Raw genomic sequence first — 17510 nt, 5'->3', positions numbered from 1 at the left:
CATCTGTTCTTCATCTGCAGCTGTCTCACACACCCACTGCATGGCCGTGTCGTGCAGCACCGGATGTTGGTTGCCAACTGTGCTGCATGGCCACATCATATAGTAACTGTTGACTGTGAACTTCAGGCTGCTATTCACCTCCCAAGTTGATGAGGAAGCTTACAGTGCTCTCTGTTATTGGTTTCTCAAACTATTCTTCTCATAGACTGAACTGAGTGTTTAGCATACAATTAGTGCAAACCAAAGTTAACTTTGATTTCAGGTTTTGACTTTTCATTGTCGAAGGATAATCAAAATTAAATTCAATCAGTACAAAATCTTGTTTCCCCTTTAAATTTCCTACCATATGTCACTGGATAATGATTACTAGTATACTGATATTGTTGCTGAATTAGCTGACAATAGTTTGCTTGTTAATGTTGCCAAGAAAAATTTATTTTTGTTTGTTCTTTGTAGCTAATGACAAATCTTTTACAATTATTCCAAGTTTGCATACGCAGCACTTAATACCATATTGGTGTATTAAATAAAGAATTATATCACTTCCAGTTAATGTCAATTCTTCTGTGGTGTAAATATTATGTAGAATTAATTCACGCCACCTATTCACAGTACTTGTAGATAACTTTGAAATAATCTCTTAAATCACTTTACAGATGAAATGTAAAGTCCAATCTTCAGTTCTGTGTAGCATTTCAAGCAATAACAAAGTATTCAATTGTTTTTATTTTGTGCAGTTGCCTAGCCTTGTTTCCCGTATGGCAAAACTTACATATGTATTGACACTGTCTCTCTTCATTAATGTTCTTCATGTTCACTTGAGAGTAGTGGCACAATCTCCAATCTTGAGAAACCAGGTCATAATTAAAATATTCTTCAAAACAGTGTTTCCTATTTTTAAATGTTTCATTCTTCTTCATAAGTCTCACATTTTTTTGTTAATCTCCAAAAAACATTTTCACTTCAAATTTGTATTTTACACTGTCACCACATGAGAGGGATCTGGGTTTCAAAACCATAGAACAATTGTGATGTGGGTTTAATTTTGATACATTACTTATTAAACTTTCTCCAATTTCTAGTCTCTAAACGGACTTCAACTGTTCTAGATGACAATTTGCTTTTATTACAAGTTGAGTCACATCAATCTGTATCAAGTGGATCTCAAATTCACACTGAGTTGAACTGCAGACTTTTTACAAAAGTGTTTACACAATAATTCTTCAATTACTACTTCATTGATGGGTGATTACTCCAGTTCTCCCCTTAAGCATTCAGTGTGTTACTGGAAACTCCATGCCACACAAAACAAATATTTACCCTCACATGTAAGGCCACATATGTGTAAATAAATGATCTGCCTTTATATTTAACACAGAATTAATTATAATTTTTTCCAATCACTTTGAATTTTTTTTTCTCAAGTGACCTTTAGTAACCTGCTGCTAGAAGAGGGAAACTTATTTTGCATAATCTTTGTAGAATCGTACTAGTATCTCATCAGGTCCAGCTGCCCTTCCTGTCTTGAGTCATTTTAGTTGATTTTCTATCCCATGTTCATTTATTTCAATAGCTACCATTTTTCCAATTGTGTGACAACGGAAAAAATGATGTTCTTCTGTGAAACAATTTTGGAAAAAGACATTTTGTATTTCAATCTTTTCCTGTGCTCTCCATTTTAACACTATTATGATTGCTGAGTGTCAGAACAGTTGGCTTTGATCTGTTTACTGATTTAACATTTGACCCAAACTTATTAGGATTTTGTGTCAAATTGGTAGATTTTTGCTTTTCTTGAACATACCAGCTATGGGTCTCTTTATGCTAATTTAGCTTAGTTCAGTTTTTGTTTGTCCATGAGGTTTTGGCTATGTTTAATTCTGCAGTAAAAGTCCCTTTGCTTTCAGAGCAGCTTCCTAATATGTCTGTCCAACCCATCCATCAAGACTATGCCTGCTACACACCTGCCTGAAATTTATTGTGTAGGTTGAGAAAAACAAAACTGCCATGGAAAATATTTAGAAGACCAGCACAAAACCGACCCTTGTTAATGAACAGGAGAAATGCCCATCTCAGAAAATGATAGAAACCATAATTTCAATGCACCAACTGGTTGCTGTCACATGTCTGCAAATGCACATCCCGTGTATGCTTCATCCCGAATACTTCACTGCCATTACATTTGAGTGTTTAAAGACCAGGTTAATGTAACACAAAACGGTGCTCATGATAAAATAGTGTGTGTCATAAGAATACTATGCCTGCTACAGCCATACACTTTTGGTTAGCATGCAATAGCCACAGCCTGACAGTCTGGAACCTGTGGTACATTACATGTCATTTTTAGGCAGCAGGAATGTTGTGTCAAGTCGTAACTGGCAGTCTTGCAGTATGTAACAACTGGTCAGGAGAGTAGGTATATGCGGAGCTAGATGTGTTGGTTGGATCATAAAGACAGGGATCTGTGGCAGTAAAAGCTAAGATGGTGCTCATAGGAAGAACTGTATTAAGAAGTCAAGTGGTTATTAATTAATAATCATATATAAAAACAAAGATGAGGTGACTTACCGAACGAAAGTGCTGGCAGGTCGATAGACACACAAACAAACACAAACATACACACAAAATTCAAGCTTTCGCAACAAACTGTTGCCTCATCAGGAAAGAGGGAAGGAGAGGGGAAGACGAAAGGAAGTGGATTTTAATGGAGAGGGTAAGGAGTCATTCCAATCCCGGGAGCGGAAAGACTTACCTTAGGGGGAAAAAAGGACAGGTATACACTCGCACACACGCACATATCCATCAGGCACGAGCAGACATATTTAAAGACAAAGAGTTTGGGCAGAGATGTCAGTCGAGGCAGAAGTGTAGAGGCAAAGAAGTTGTTGAAAGACAGGTGAGGTATGAGGTATGAGTGGCGGCAACTTGAAATTAGCGGAGATTGAGGCCTGGCGGATGACGAGAAGAAAGGATATACTGAAGGGCAAGTTCCCATCTCCGGAGTTCGGATAGGTTGGTGTTTGGTGGGAAGTATTCAGATAACCCGGACGGTGTAACACTGTGCCAAGATGTGCTGGCTGTGCACCAAGGCATGTTTAGCCACAGGGTGATCCTCATTACCAACAAACACTGTCTGCCTGTGTCCATTCATGTGAATGGACAGTTTGTTGCTGGTCATTCCCACATAGAATGCATCACAGTGTAGGCAGGTCAGTTGGTAAATCATGTGGGTGCTTTCACACGTGGCTCTGCCTTTCATCGTGTACACCTTCCAGGTTACAGGACTGGAGTAGGTGGTGGTGGGAGGGTGCATGGGACAGGTTTTGCATCGGGGGCGGTTACAAGGATAGGAGCCAGAGGGTAGGGAAGGTGGTTTGGGGATTTCATAGGGATGAACTAACAGGTTACGAAGGTTAGGTGGATGGCGGAAAGACACTCTTGGCGGAGTGGGGAGGATTTCATTGATATCATTAATTAATAATCATTTATAATTGTACATGTGAAAGTTAAGTACTAGCAGTGAATGTTAGCTTTCTAGTATGAGTAGAACAGAGTTAAATATTAGAATTTATTTGAATTAATGGCCTATAACAGTCTGCAATAAAATTTTCAACTGGTATGGATGAAAAAAATTAAGATCAATTAAATGGTGACTTCTCTGGAAGTCTATGGATTATAAAAGTGTGGATAGCACAGTGAAGAACATGAATTGTTGGGAACAAATAAAATAAGTATATTTACATTGTGTTGTCATTTATAACATATCTTGATCATGTGTAATTGTCAAGTTGATGGCCATTAATTACAGACACAACACAAACAACAGGAATATGGTTTATTTCTGTTGTTAGTCATCAAGTTGATAGGCTGGAAATGACAGGTGCCATGACTCCATTCATTGGACCAGAACCTACCCTAATGTGATGGTACACCCAAAACTATGTGGCTGGGTCAGGAGGTAGCACACATAATGCCGGACTCTCTACATCTACATCTACACCTACAGTATACTCTTGAACCACCGTGACACGCAGTGCTGAGTTTCTTCCTGTTCCATTCATGTACGGAGCATGAATATTTGAATGCCTCTGTGCATGCAGTGATTATTCTAAACTTATCTTCACAGTCCCTAAGTGAGAGATGCATAGGGAGTTGTATTATATTCCTAGAGCAGTCACTTCAAGCTGGTTCTTGAGACTTTGTTAATAGACTTTCTCAGGATAGTTTACGTCTGTCTTCAAGGGTCTTTCAATTCAGTTCCTTCATTATCTCTGTGACATTTTCCCACAGACCAAACAAATCTCTGACCATTCGCGCTGCCCTTCTCTCCATATGTTCAGTATTCAGTATCTGGTATGACTCTCACACACTTGAGCAATATTTTACAACCAGTCGCACAAGTGAGTTGTAAGCAATCTCCTTGGTAGATTGATTGCACTTGCCCAGTATTCTACCAATAAATCGAAGTTGTCCTTTACCCACGGCTGAACCTATGTGACCATTCCATTTCATATCCCTACAAACTGTTACACCCAGGTATTTGTATGAGTTGGCTGATTCCAACAGTGACTTGCTGATAGTATAGTCACAGGATACTACATTTTTTTTGTTTTGTGAAGTGTTCAGTTTTACTTTTCTGAACATTTAAAGCAAGTTTCAATCTTTGCAACACTTTGAAGTCTATCAAGTTCTGACTGAAAATTTATGGAGCTTCTTTCAGATAGTACTTCATTATAGATAACTGCACCATCTGTAAAAATCCCGGTTTTTACTATCAATACTGTCTGCAAGGTCACTAATATACAACATGATATGTAAGGATCCAATCGCACTTTCCAGCGGCACAACTGAAATTACATCTACATCTGATGATGACTCACCATCCAAGATAACAGGTTGCATCCTCCCTACCAAAAAGCTCTCAATCCAGTCACAAATTTCACTTGATATCCATATGATCATACTTTTGACAATAAACGCAGGTATGGTACTCAGTCAAATGCTTTTCAGAAATCAAGAAACACAGTGTCTGCCTGATTGCCTTATCCAAAGCTTTCAGTATATCATTTAAGGAAAGTATGAATTGGGTTTCACATGATTGGTGTCTCCAAAATCCATGCTGGTTGTCATTGAGGAGGTTATTCAGCTCAAGGTACCTCATTATGTCTGAGCTCAGAAAGTGTTGTAAGATCCTACAACAAATTGATGTCAAGGATTCTGGGTGGTAGCTTTGTGGATCACTTCTACCACCCTTCTTGTAGATGGGTGTGACTTGTGCCTTTTACCAAGAACTGGGCAGGTTGTTCAACAGATATATGGTAGATTATAATTAGAAGAGAGGCTAACTCAGCCAAAAATTCAGTATAGAATCTGACAGGGGCACCATTGGGTCCTGAATCATTATCCAATTTTAACAGTTTCAGCTGTTTCTCAATGACACTGACACTAATACTTGTTTCATTCATCTTTTTAGTGGTACAAGGATTAAATTAGGGCAATTCTCATGGGTTTTCCTCAGTTTCATTTCCTGTGTCATTCACTATGGACAGGACTCTTAACTTTGGTGTCACTAACAGCCTTTACATATAACCAGAATTTCTCTGGGTTCTGTGAAAGATCACTTGACAGTATTCTGGTATGGTAGTCACTGAAGGTATCATGCATTGCTCTCTTGATTGCACGTTTCATACAGCATCTCTCTATTCATAGCCCTACACTTTGTTTTACACCATTCGTGCGATGTACTTGAGGACAATATTATGGAAATGGAAGAGGATGTAGATGAAGATGAAATGGGAGATATGATACTGCGTGAAGAGTTTGACAGAGCACTGAAAGACCTGAGTCGAAACAAGGCCCCCGGAGTAGACAATATTCCATTGGAACTACTGACGGCCGTGGGAGAGCCAGTCCTGACAAAACTCTACCATCTGGTGAGCAAGATGTATGAAACAGGCGAAATACCCGCAGACTTCAAGAAGAATATAATAATTCCAATCCCAAAGAAAGCAGGTGTTGACAGATGTGAAAATTACCGAACTATCAGCTTAATAAGTCACAGCTGCAAAATACTAACATGAATTCTTTACAGACGAATGGAAAAACTAGTAGAAGACAACCTCGGGGAAGATCAGTTTGGATCCCGTAGAAACACTGGAACACGTGAGGCAATGCTGACCTTATGACTTATCTTAGAAGAAAGATTAAGGAAAGGCAAACCTACGTTTCTAGCATTTGTAGACTTAGATAAAGCTTTTGACAATGTTGAGTGGAATACTCTCTTTCAAATTCTAAAGGTGGCAGGGGTAAAATACAGGGAGCGAAAGGCTATTTACAATTTGTACAGAAACCAGATGGCAGTTATAAGAGTCGAGGGACATGAAAGGGAAGCAGTGGTTGGGAAGGGAGTAAGACAGGGTTGTAGCCTGTCCCCGATGTCGTTCAATCTGTATATTGAGCAAGCAGTAAAGGAAACAAAAGAAAAATTCGGAGTAGGTATTAAAATTCATGGAGAAGAAATAAAAACTTTGAGGTTCGCCGATGACATTGTAATTCTGTCAGAGACAGCAAAGGACTTGGAAGAGCAGTTGAATGGAATGGACAGTGTCTTGAAAGGAGGATATAAGATGAACATCAACAAAAGCAAAACAAGGATAATGGAATGTAGTCTAATTAAGTCGGGTGATGCTGAGGGAATTAGATTAGGAAATGAGGCACTTAAAGTAGTAAAGGAGTTTTGCTATTTGGGGAGCAAAATAACTGATGATGGTCGAAGTAGAGAGGATATAAAATGTAGGCTGGCAATGGCAAGGAAAGCGTTTCTGAAGAAGAGAAATTTGTTAACATCCAGTATTGATTTAAGTGTCAGGAAGTCATTTCTGAAAGTATTCGTATGGAGTGTAGCCATGTATGGAAGTGAAACATGGACGATAAATAGTTTGGACAAGAAGAGAATAGAAGCTTTCGAAATGTGGTGCTACAGAAGAATGCTGAAGATTAGATGGGTAGATCACATAACTAATGAGGAAGTATTGAATAGGATTGGGGAGAAGAGAAGTTTGTGGCACAACTTGACCAGAAGAAGGGATCGGTTGGTAGGACATGTTCTGAGGCATCAAGGGATCACCAATTTAGTATTGGAGGGCAGTGTGGAGGGTAAAAATCGTAGAGGGAGACCAAGAGATGAATACACTAAGCAGATTCAGAAGGATGTAGGTTGCAGTAGGTACTGGGAGATGAAAAAGCTTGCACAGGATAGAGTAGCATGGAGAGCTGCATCAAACCAGTCTCAGGACTGAAGACCACAACAACAACATGCAGTAATCTCTGTTTCTTTAGAAATTTCTTTTTACAGTGACTGTATACCATGGAGGTTTCCTCCCATTATGAACTTTTCTACTTGGTACACATATATCCAGTGAATGGTCAACTAGTCTAGAGTTCCTGTACATGCTCCTGTCCTGTGCTGAAAGTTTCAAGTTCCTCATTGAGGTATGACTACTGATTTTTTATCTAGTTTACTGAATACATATATCTTTCTGCTTGTTTAGTTGTCCTTTGTACTTTGGTAATCATTGTTGCCATAGCCATGTATTGGTCACTGATGCCAGTTTTGATGTGGACATCCTCAAAGAGGTTGCCATTAGATCCAATATATTTCCATCATGAGTGGTGTTCCTAACTATCCATTCTAGGGAGTTTTCAGAGAAGGCACTCAGTAAAGTTTCACAGGGTGTGTTATCATGGCCGCCAAAAAAAATCCGTAATTTTCACAATTAACTGCTGGATTTTGCAAAAACAGACATAACGTCTGATGGGATAACCGCAATCACTGGTTTTTCCAATGTTATTTATAATCTGTCTTGACTGCAAAAAATGTTTATTCACATGACCAGTTTCGGTTCCTCTAGAACCATCTTCAGATATGCAATTTCGGTTACAGGAGTAACCTGTCTATTCACAGCCATCTTCACATGCTGTGTCACAGCTATCATTATCTGGATTGGATGGAAAGTGCCTAATCTAAAATACCCTTGTCTGGACCCCGCCCACACAGTCAGCTAACTGAGTAGCAGCCTCTGATGTGTAGTGCCCACCCAACACATTTAGGAGGACCCTACAGTCCTCAACCCTATGGCACAAGTCCAGGAGGTCACAGCCTACCTTGTCACAGAACTTTGGAAGTCTCTGTTCAGTCCTTCAATCTGACTCAGAACCAAAGGGCACGATCAGTTATCGGGACAATGCTGCAAATTGTGAGCTTCATTGAAACTCCATGTACAGGGCTGGTCTTCTCAGCCTTCTCTGCTGGTCAATGGAATGACCCAAGAATGACCTCAGAGCCCAGACGATAGGCATAATTTGTTCCAACACGCACCACAATCTGCAGTTCATTGCACTGTGTTCCATCAATGACTGGTGGAATAACCTCTTCAACATGTTGAATGAGGCCCCCAGGCATACACACTCAGGGCACCTGGTGTCCGTTCCTGTCCCTTGCTCTCATTTCCCCAAGGGGTACCATCATTCGCCATACATTTGAACTGGCGATAATTAATAGACCCCTGCCCTTTTGCGTTTTCCTCCTCCTGACACCAGACAAGACAGATTTCCCCAAAACAAGTGAAGTGAGTCCCACTGGCTCAGTTTCAGTTTCACTGAAAGACAGCACTTCAAACATGTTGGTTAAGAGGATCGGTACAACACCCTGAGTCCTCCCTGGTCCTCAGCCAACCTGTACAGGACACCTAGATCTACCACTGACATGCCATTTGCAGTCAAGTTGGTGAGTAATGACAAATCCTGTACTTTCTGTGGAGGAGACAGGGTACATGCCAGATGATAGTACTTGAGGCACCTCTGGTACAGATATCACAAGTACATGACTCTCTGGAGAGCTCTTCCAACACACCGATTTGCAGCAGCTGCCAATCATTTGACAGTCGGTCAATTTCCAGCTGCTTATGAACATCAACCAACTCATCCCGTGTTCGAGAGCACATTCACACACACACAAGTGAATGTGACTGCTGACACTGTGACTGCTAACAACTGTAGCTATGTACCATTACGTGGGAAATTTTACAGAGAGGAGCCACAAACACCACTACAGCAAGGGACTGCACAGCAATAAATGGGGTAGAGGAGGTGAAGGCTTTTGATAGAGACTGTAACAGATTCTAACCAGGAGGAACACAGAAAACCAACCAAGAAATTGAATAACCTAAAACAAAGATGTAACAGGTGGCATACAAAATGTGTAAGTTAAAGCATCCACTCAAACTTTTGCATGTTGAGCTCTGCCAGTGGTTTATGAGTGAAATGGAATCAGGGCTTTTGGATTTCAGTTCTTCAGATGAGGGTTGGTTCAGCCTGTCAGGGTACGTGAACTCATGGAACATGCACCATTATGCATTGTAAAATTCCCATTAGTACTTTGAAGAGCCACTGCATAATAGTAAGCTTGGTGTTTGGCATGCGGTGTCAGGTGTCCACATCATAACACAAATCTTTCATCAAACTGTTAATTCTAACCAGCATGTCCATATGTAAGTCAGCTCACAGAAGATGAATTACTGTATGGATATTTTGTGAAACAAATACTAACAAAGAGATAGAGGGGCTGGCCAGTACTTACCTCAGCTCAGTACAGCCGATAGATACACATAAAACAGAACTGAAAATTTACATTCCTAGCTTTCGGAACTTTGTTCCTTCATCAAGGAGGAGAGAGGGGAAAAAAGGGAAGAAGGGAAAGTGGATTCAGTTACTCACAACCCAGGTTATGAAGCAACAGGGAAAGGTAAACAGGGATGGATATTTTCAGCAAGATGCAGCAACAGCACTCACTGCACAGACAACTTTGTCATAAAAGCATGATGTATTCACTGATGAGAGGGTTATCAGCAGAGATAGTGCAATCTCCTGGCCACCTCAATTGCCTGACCTCTCCTCCTGTGATTTACAGCCATGGGGCAAATTGTAGGGCCATGGTACTCAAATAATCCTCACACACTGGAAGAGCTGAACACTGAAAACACTACTGCTGCTACCCCTCAGGCAGAGCTGCTATGCATGCCTCACAGTTTGCTGAATCAAGCACAGTGCTGCATTGATGACAATGGTTGCCATTTTCACTCTTTTCTCTGATGTTTATTCACAAGGCTCAATGGCACACCAGTCTTTCTATAAATATTTTCTGGGCCAGTTTTATTTTAGCCATGCAGTAAAATATTCTTGACCTTTGTCTATTTATACTCAACATTTTCAGCCTCAGATAGATTGTCTGATGTTGACTGCCCAAGTAATCGGCGATCTCTCTCTCTCTCTCTCTCTCTCTTTCCACTAATTAAGCAGAAATATCTACTTACCTTTCTTCATATTCCTATTGACACATGCAGTTAGTATGGTGTAATAAACTTACAATCTTTGATTACCTGCTCTACTTTAACTGAGCTGAAAATTTCAGGCCTCTTTGTAGCTAGATCTCACATGTTACCCTCTTGAGTCAGTTCTCTGGTTATTTTTGGATAAAGCATTTATAACATTTTTCATTAAATTGTCTGTCCCTAATACCCATCCTAATGGCTTGGATCTCTAGCTTGCAGGTTGAAGTTGGCCTTAATACTATATTATGACTATGAAATTTTATGAAGTAGGTTCTTGTTATTTACGTGAATAGAGAACATACTGGCTAAAAGATTTTTCTTATATGGGAAAAGATAAATAATGTGGACAAATACAGTCTGTCTGGGTAGCATATACTTGCACCAAAAGGTTGTAACAATTCTCTCCTAATAAAGAATGTAGAAAACATTTACTTTTGCTGACACTGCATGTGAGCAAGCAGCACTGCAGTGACAATGTATCTGCATTGTAAGAGTCACTTTATACAAAACAGTTTACTTAACTTGCAAATTGCATTGGTATCTAGGGGTGTGCATCTTTTTAATTAGACTAATCAGGTGCTGGATTGTTTGTTAAAACAGGCTTGAAGTACTGATTTCAAAATATGTGGTTTTATTCTCATTCATTATAAAACTGCCCACAATTACAAACACAGTTCAGTATCACAAGAGAGAAAGTAGATTCAGAATGAACACTAATACTTGAAAACAGTTACATTGTCCTTCTGAAACCCACACCTCCAAAGAGCTTCACATGATGTTAACCCTTTGAACAGCAAAAAGAGTCTAACACCACTGGCACCAATCAAGTATAATATAAACAACTTCCAGCATGTCCTATGAGTCAAAATGTTTATGTAACTTCTGTTTTTAGATCTGAATTCAGTTTTAATTTATTGAGTATTTTCCACAAGTATTGATTCCTTTGAGTATTTTTGAAAATAAACAGTTGATGATGGAGTTTTTAAGTTATAGAAAATATTCTTAAAGCTGTTAATTTCAGGTTATACTGAAAAACTGGTTGATTATCAATAGAATCACAATAAAAATATAAATAGTAACATATGTTTAGTCTAATATTATTATTACATTGTAAAATAATGATAAATCATATAGTTTTGTTTTATTAGCATTTTCTGTCATTTATTTGCAAACTAATATTAATAGTGTAACATTGCAGTAAATTAAAATATTAATACACAAACAAAAAAATCATATTTTTGGCAAATTTGTTCCCAAGGGCTAGAAAACTTTGCAAACATCTACAACCATAAATGCCATAATTTATAAATACAAATGGATTCAAATCTGCTCAGAATTTAGCTGGTATTGCATATTTCTTTAACCGAGGAAAGTTCCATTGGGTCTTGATTTAATTCAACTATATGGGAGAACCCAGAACCTAAACAGACCAGAAACACAGTCATCAACCTTTCTTCCAAAAGCCTTAGTCCTACAGAAGTATCAGTCCTTTCCCAAGGCCTTCCCCATTGCCCCACCCCCACAAACAATCATTACGGACTTTGTGAATGACCTTCTCTCCTTGTCCCAGTCCTACAGTAGAAACACTATTCCACCACCAACCCTACCAATCAGACTCAACCCAAAACCAATGCTAAACTCTGCCTGACTCAGTTCACCCCTTCATCCAACCATGATCCACCCCCTTCCTGCTACCACCAAATCAACCCCAGTTAACATTTAAGAATTTCTTAACCTCAAACTTTGCCTCACCATAATTCCCCAAATCCCTCGATATGGAAGCTAGCATTACATCCACAGAAATAACCACAATCAACCACCAAAAAACCAATTCTGACCTTATAATCCTAGCTGCTGACAAAGGCTCCACCACTGTGGCCTTGAACCACAGGAATTACCTGGTGGAAGGACCCCACTAGCTGTAACATTGTCAGATTTGTCCACCTACAAACTCTGGCACAGTGTCCCTACTTCCTTCCAGGTCACCATGACCAGCTATATCCTCACCCACAATTACTTCACCTCGGATGCATCACCTACAAGCAAATACATGATACAGTAATGGGCACCTGCATGGCACCATCCTATGCCAGTCCATTTGTGGGCCATTTAGAGGAATCCTTCCTAACCACCCAGAATTCCAAACCCCTCACCTGGTTCAGATTCGCTGATGGCATCTTCATGATCTGGACTGAGAGTGAGAACATCCTATCCACATTCCTCCAGAACCTCAAAACCTTCTCATTTGCTTTATGTGGTCCTCCTCAACCCAACAAGCCATCTTCCTCAATGTTGATCTCCGCCTCAAACATGGCTGCATCAGTACCTCTATCCATATCACACCATTCAACCACCAGCAATCCTTCACTTTGACATCTGCCACCCATTTCATAACAAGAAGTCCCTTCCACACTGCCTATTCGCCCATGGGTGTCATATCTATAGTGATGAGAGTATCTATCAAAATATACCAAGAGTCTCAATGAGGCCTTCACAGACTGAAATTACCCTCATAACCTTGTCCGTTAGCAGATCTCCTGTGCCTCATCTCTTCTGTCATGCACCAGTTCCTAACATCCCATCATCCTGCCACAAGAGAGCACTCCTAATCTCCTAATGCATGTCAGCACCACCCGGGAATGGAGCAACTGAATCACATTCTCGCCTACCTCTCATAGTTCCCTGAAATGAAGATTATCCTTCCTACTATTCTTCCCACCTCTCCACAGTGGTATTCCACTGCCCACCAAACCCACACAATATTCTCATCCATCCCTACTCCATCCCTGCTCTGAGCCCCTTGCTTCATGGTTCATTCCCCTGTAATAGACCTACACGCAAGACTTGTTCCATACATCCTCCCACCACCTCCTACTCCAGACCAACCACAAGCATCACCTCCCCCATTAAAGGCAGGGCTACCTGTGAAACCAGTCATGTGATCTACAACTTAAGCTGCAACCACTATGCTGCATTCTATGTGGGCATCGCAACCAATGAGCTCTCTGTCCACATGAATGGCCACTGATAAACTGTAGCCAAGAGACAGCTGGACCATCCAGTTGCTGAGCACGCTGCCCAATATAAAATTTTTCACTTCAATGACTGCTCCACAGCCTATGCCATCTGGATCCTTCCAACCAACACTAGCATTTCTGAACTGTGCAGATGGAAGCTCTACTTGCAATGTGTCCTATGTTCCCGTAACACCCCTGGCCTCAACCTTCATTAGTCTACTATATCTACATCTACATCTATACTCTGCAAACCACTGTGAAGTGCATGGCAGAGGATATGTCTCATTGTGCCAATTATTAGGGTTTCTTCCTGTTCCATTCACATATGGAGTGCAGGAAGAATGACTGTTTGAATGTATCTGCGTGTGCTGTAATTATTCTAATCTTATCCTCATAATCCCTACGTGAGCAATATGTAGGTGGTTGTAGTATATTCCTGGAGTCACCTTTTAAAGCAAGTTCTTGAAACTTTGTCAATAGACTTTGAAACTTTATTAATAGACTGTTTTAGACTTTCATGCCAATCTTCAAGAATCTTCTAGTTGAGTTTCTTCAGTATCTCTGTGATTAAAAAAACCTGTGACCATTTGTGCTGTCCTTCTCTGTAGAGGTTCAACATCCCCTATTAGTCCTATTTGATACCAGTCCCTCACACTTGAGCAATATTCTAGAACCGGTCACATGAGTGATTGTAAGCAATCTCCCTTGTAACCTGTCTGCACTTCCCCTGTTCTTCATCCACCTCACTCCTCCCTGTTCCCTCTCGAGCCTTCTGTTCTACCAGCACACCCATAGACTTTTTTCTTCTCCTCTCCTTCTCCCCTTTTCTACTTCCCCCCCCCCCCCCCTCCTCCCTCTTCACGCATCAAACCACCCAACTGCACCTAGCTGCCCTACCCTCTACCTGCCACATCCCTGTATGTCCCACAAGCAGCACCTTTCCATCTCCCACCTCTAACTTGCTATCCCTCCCCCTCCCCCTCTGCACCTGGCCTCCTCCTTATTCTCACCTCCCAGTTTGGCTCTCCCACCCCTGTACACTGTACACTGTCCACTGTACACTGTCCAGCCTTGGTGGCCAGAGACAGTGGCCACATGCATGTGAGTTGTGTGTGCCTGAACATGTGTGTTGTTTACTTTAGAAGAAAGCTTCCTGGCTGAAGGCTCACATGTTTAGCAGTCACTTTGTTGTGCCTGTCTGGGGCTCAACATCTCCACTGTATGGTAACAGCAATCTATCCTTTTCATAATATTGTCATTATTCCATCCTGGATATGGTTTGTGTAAAGAATATACATATATAACTGATGAGATACGCAGATATATACCCACCTGGCAAGATTAACACGAGCTTTTTGTCCTCCACTTAGCATAATGCCTCTATCACCGACAAGAGTCTTATCACGGTGTGGGAATGTGTCAAAATCCGTCTCCAGTGCACAAGCTTTTATTACTTGCCAGTACCGATCTCTGTCGTAAGGTTCACCAAAGAGGATGTTCTGTCGGAGAGTTGCAGCAAACAGCCATGGTTCTTGTGATGCGTATGAAACTTTGCCTCTTATAGATAATGTTCCTGAAGTGATTGGCAGCTCACCCAGAACAGTCTGAAGTAAGGATGACTAGAAAAAAATTAATGCTTAATTAATAACAACAACAAAAAATAAGCTCACATTAATCGAAAAACATTATTTGTTCTTACCAAACATTTCTCACTCCTATATTATCTATCATCTACCTTTTATTCCATGAGGGGCAGTCATAAAAACATAATTATCACCTGGAAAAATAAAGTCATTGATTTGTGTTTGTATGCAGACAGTAAATAGCTGCAGTTCTGGTATACATCGATATCACTGTGTCACAGTAGCATAGGGCACCAAAAGAGGAGCTACAAGAAAATGTTGTAGCTGACTCAAAGTGCAGTATCATGCAGTAATTCGTTTTCAGCAGCAGCAGAAATATTGTAACTGTGTCAGGCCAATTCAGATGACTTATTTAGCTGTCTGAAGTCCCTTGACACAGGTGCAGCATTAGTGCTGCTGCTGAAAATGAATTATTGCATGATACCCTACTTTATCAGTCAGTTGTAACAGTTTGCTTTAGCTCCTCTATTGGTGTACTATGCTACTGTGAGCCATGGATATTGATATATACCAGAACTGCAGCTATATACAGTTCAAAAACATATAAAAAAATCAATGACATTTTTTTCTAAATGATAATTTATTATGTCTTGATAATGTCAGACATAAATATGGCAATGAATATTAATATTTAAGAACAGATCACAGTCTGAGATTGACACTAGAGCAAAAAATTCTGGGGTAAATTTCAATTCACTTTTTATTACATTTTCTGCTGCAGTATAAATTCTAAGGACAGGAAGGGAAATGAAAGGACAGAATAAGGTGGCATTAGCAGAAAAATCTGGTGTAAAGAAAGAGCAAAGTGAAGCCAGGAACCTGGAAACATAAGATATGGCACACTGTGCAATGCCCCAGTAATAGATGGAGGTGGTGATGAATGAAGTAACTAGAACTGAATGCACATCATAGTAAAAGAAATGGCAGACATATGAACACTGGCTTTTTGGACTGTAATTGGACTGCTATATTAACACAAGGATAAATTAGATGATTGTGGCAGAAGCCTTGGTTCAATAGTAAGATATTTATACCTAGTAATGATGACAGCAACAGAAAGAAACACAGCAATGAATTCTTTGCAAAGTGTATAAATTCAACCGAATCAATTCATTTTCTCACACAGCTAGCAATATTTTAGCCAATGTTTAAATTTTCATCTATAGAATAAGGGTTGACATTATACAATAAACAATAATAATAAACCTCATTGGTAGATTTGTGGCCTGTACTTAAAAAGACAGCACTTAAATTACATGTGTTAATCATCCTATGTACTGTATACGTTGATGTACATGAGATTGTATATCATATTTACCCCTACAAACTGCTGACTGGTAAGAACACAACGTAATATTATGTTTATCTTAACAGGAATGTGAGGGGAGGTATAAGAGCAAGAAAGAGGGTACATACAATGTGAAGATAAGTACAACAGGTTCAGCTAAAAGAAGGATAAAATATGTGTGTATCTGGGGGAGGGGGTAGGTGGGGAGGAGGTAAGAAGGCATTCTGTCGGACTTATGAATCATCACTACACATAACGCCCTCATTTTATAACAGTGCAGAGAGATCGGAAAATTAGTTCAGGATGGTTGCACAGAAGCTGCTAACAAAGCATTCACAAGTACTTACATACCTCTACAGTCCCTACAAAAATGAGATGTTTGCATTGCAGTAATTTTATGATCTGAGTTCTGAGACAATCATGTGCAATTCTTTGTCTGGTACAGATATTTCAAGCTCAATTACAACACTTTAACTATAAACAAGTGTGACTGAGAAAACAGTTACCAAGGACTTCATTAAACAATATAATGTGGTTCAGTTTTCTCCTCAGACTAGAACATATAGAGGAAGACTGCCTTTTTTACCTACCTTTCCTGAACCTACTGGCCCTATAATGGCAAACAGCTTCCCTGGCACAACTTCGAGAGTCACATTCTTTAAAGTATCATCAGCATTGCTTTCCCATTTTGCTGTGACATCCGTTAATTTGATACAAGGAGTTTCTTTCTCCACATACTCCTTTTCAGTTTTCATTTGAATAATACTTCTGTCATGAATAGCATCTAGGTTCACTGACTTTATTTCATCGTAGTTGAGGAAGTTCTGTAGAAAGATGCAAAAGTGGTTAGGAATTTTAGAAATACATAACAGTGTTCAGCACTTCTACACCCTTTTGTAGATATCCAGCATATTACCTCAATACGCTTGCCAGAAATGAGACCTTCAGCTAGTGCTGCAATAGCTCTGGGGAATGAATCACTCATTGCTTGTTTCATGATATTGTAATATGCAGAAACAACAAAAACCTAAAAAAAAGAAACAATTATAATCTCTAGTTTAACACATTTAAATGACATAATGAACTAACCTTACATAAAAATGCAAAGCACACAAATTATGATGGGTTATTAAGACTCTCATTCAGGAAGATCAAATGATGGAAAATACATAAT

The 17510-nt window shown here is 39.8% G+C and overlaps 1 protein-coding gene across 3 annotated transcripts in view; it reads right to left on the bottom strand.

Annotated features, from left to right (window-relative positions):
* The window catches only part of LOC124775036 (probable multidrug resistance-associated protein lethal(2)03659), a 294648-nt gene that overhangs the window by 145260 nt on the left and 131878 nt on the right, over positions 1-17510 (bottom strand). For all 3 annotated transcript variants that reach the window (XM_047249811.1, XM_047249810.1, XM_047249812.1), the window contains 3 exons: positions 17253-17363; positions 16927-17160; positions 14738-15024 (listed from right to left, as the gene is read on the bottom strand). In XM_047249811.1, the coding sequence (XP_047105767.1) occupies positions 14738-15024; positions 16927-17160; positions 17253-17363 (632 nt within the window). The remainder of the gene's footprint in view (positions 1-14737; positions 15025-16926; positions 17161-17252; positions 17364-17510) is intronic.

The sequence above is a fragment of the Schistocerca piceifrons genome, chromosome 2 (genome assembly GCF_021461385.2).
Source record: "Schistocerca piceifrons isolate TAMUIC-IGC-003096 chromosome 2, iqSchPice1.1, whole genome shotgun sequence".
Lineage (NCBI taxonomy): Eukaryota > Metazoa > Arthropoda > Insecta > Orthoptera > Acrididae > Schistocerca > Schistocerca piceifrons.
Note: the sequence above shows the minus strand (reverse complement) of the source record. Positions and strands in the feature narration are given on the sequence as shown.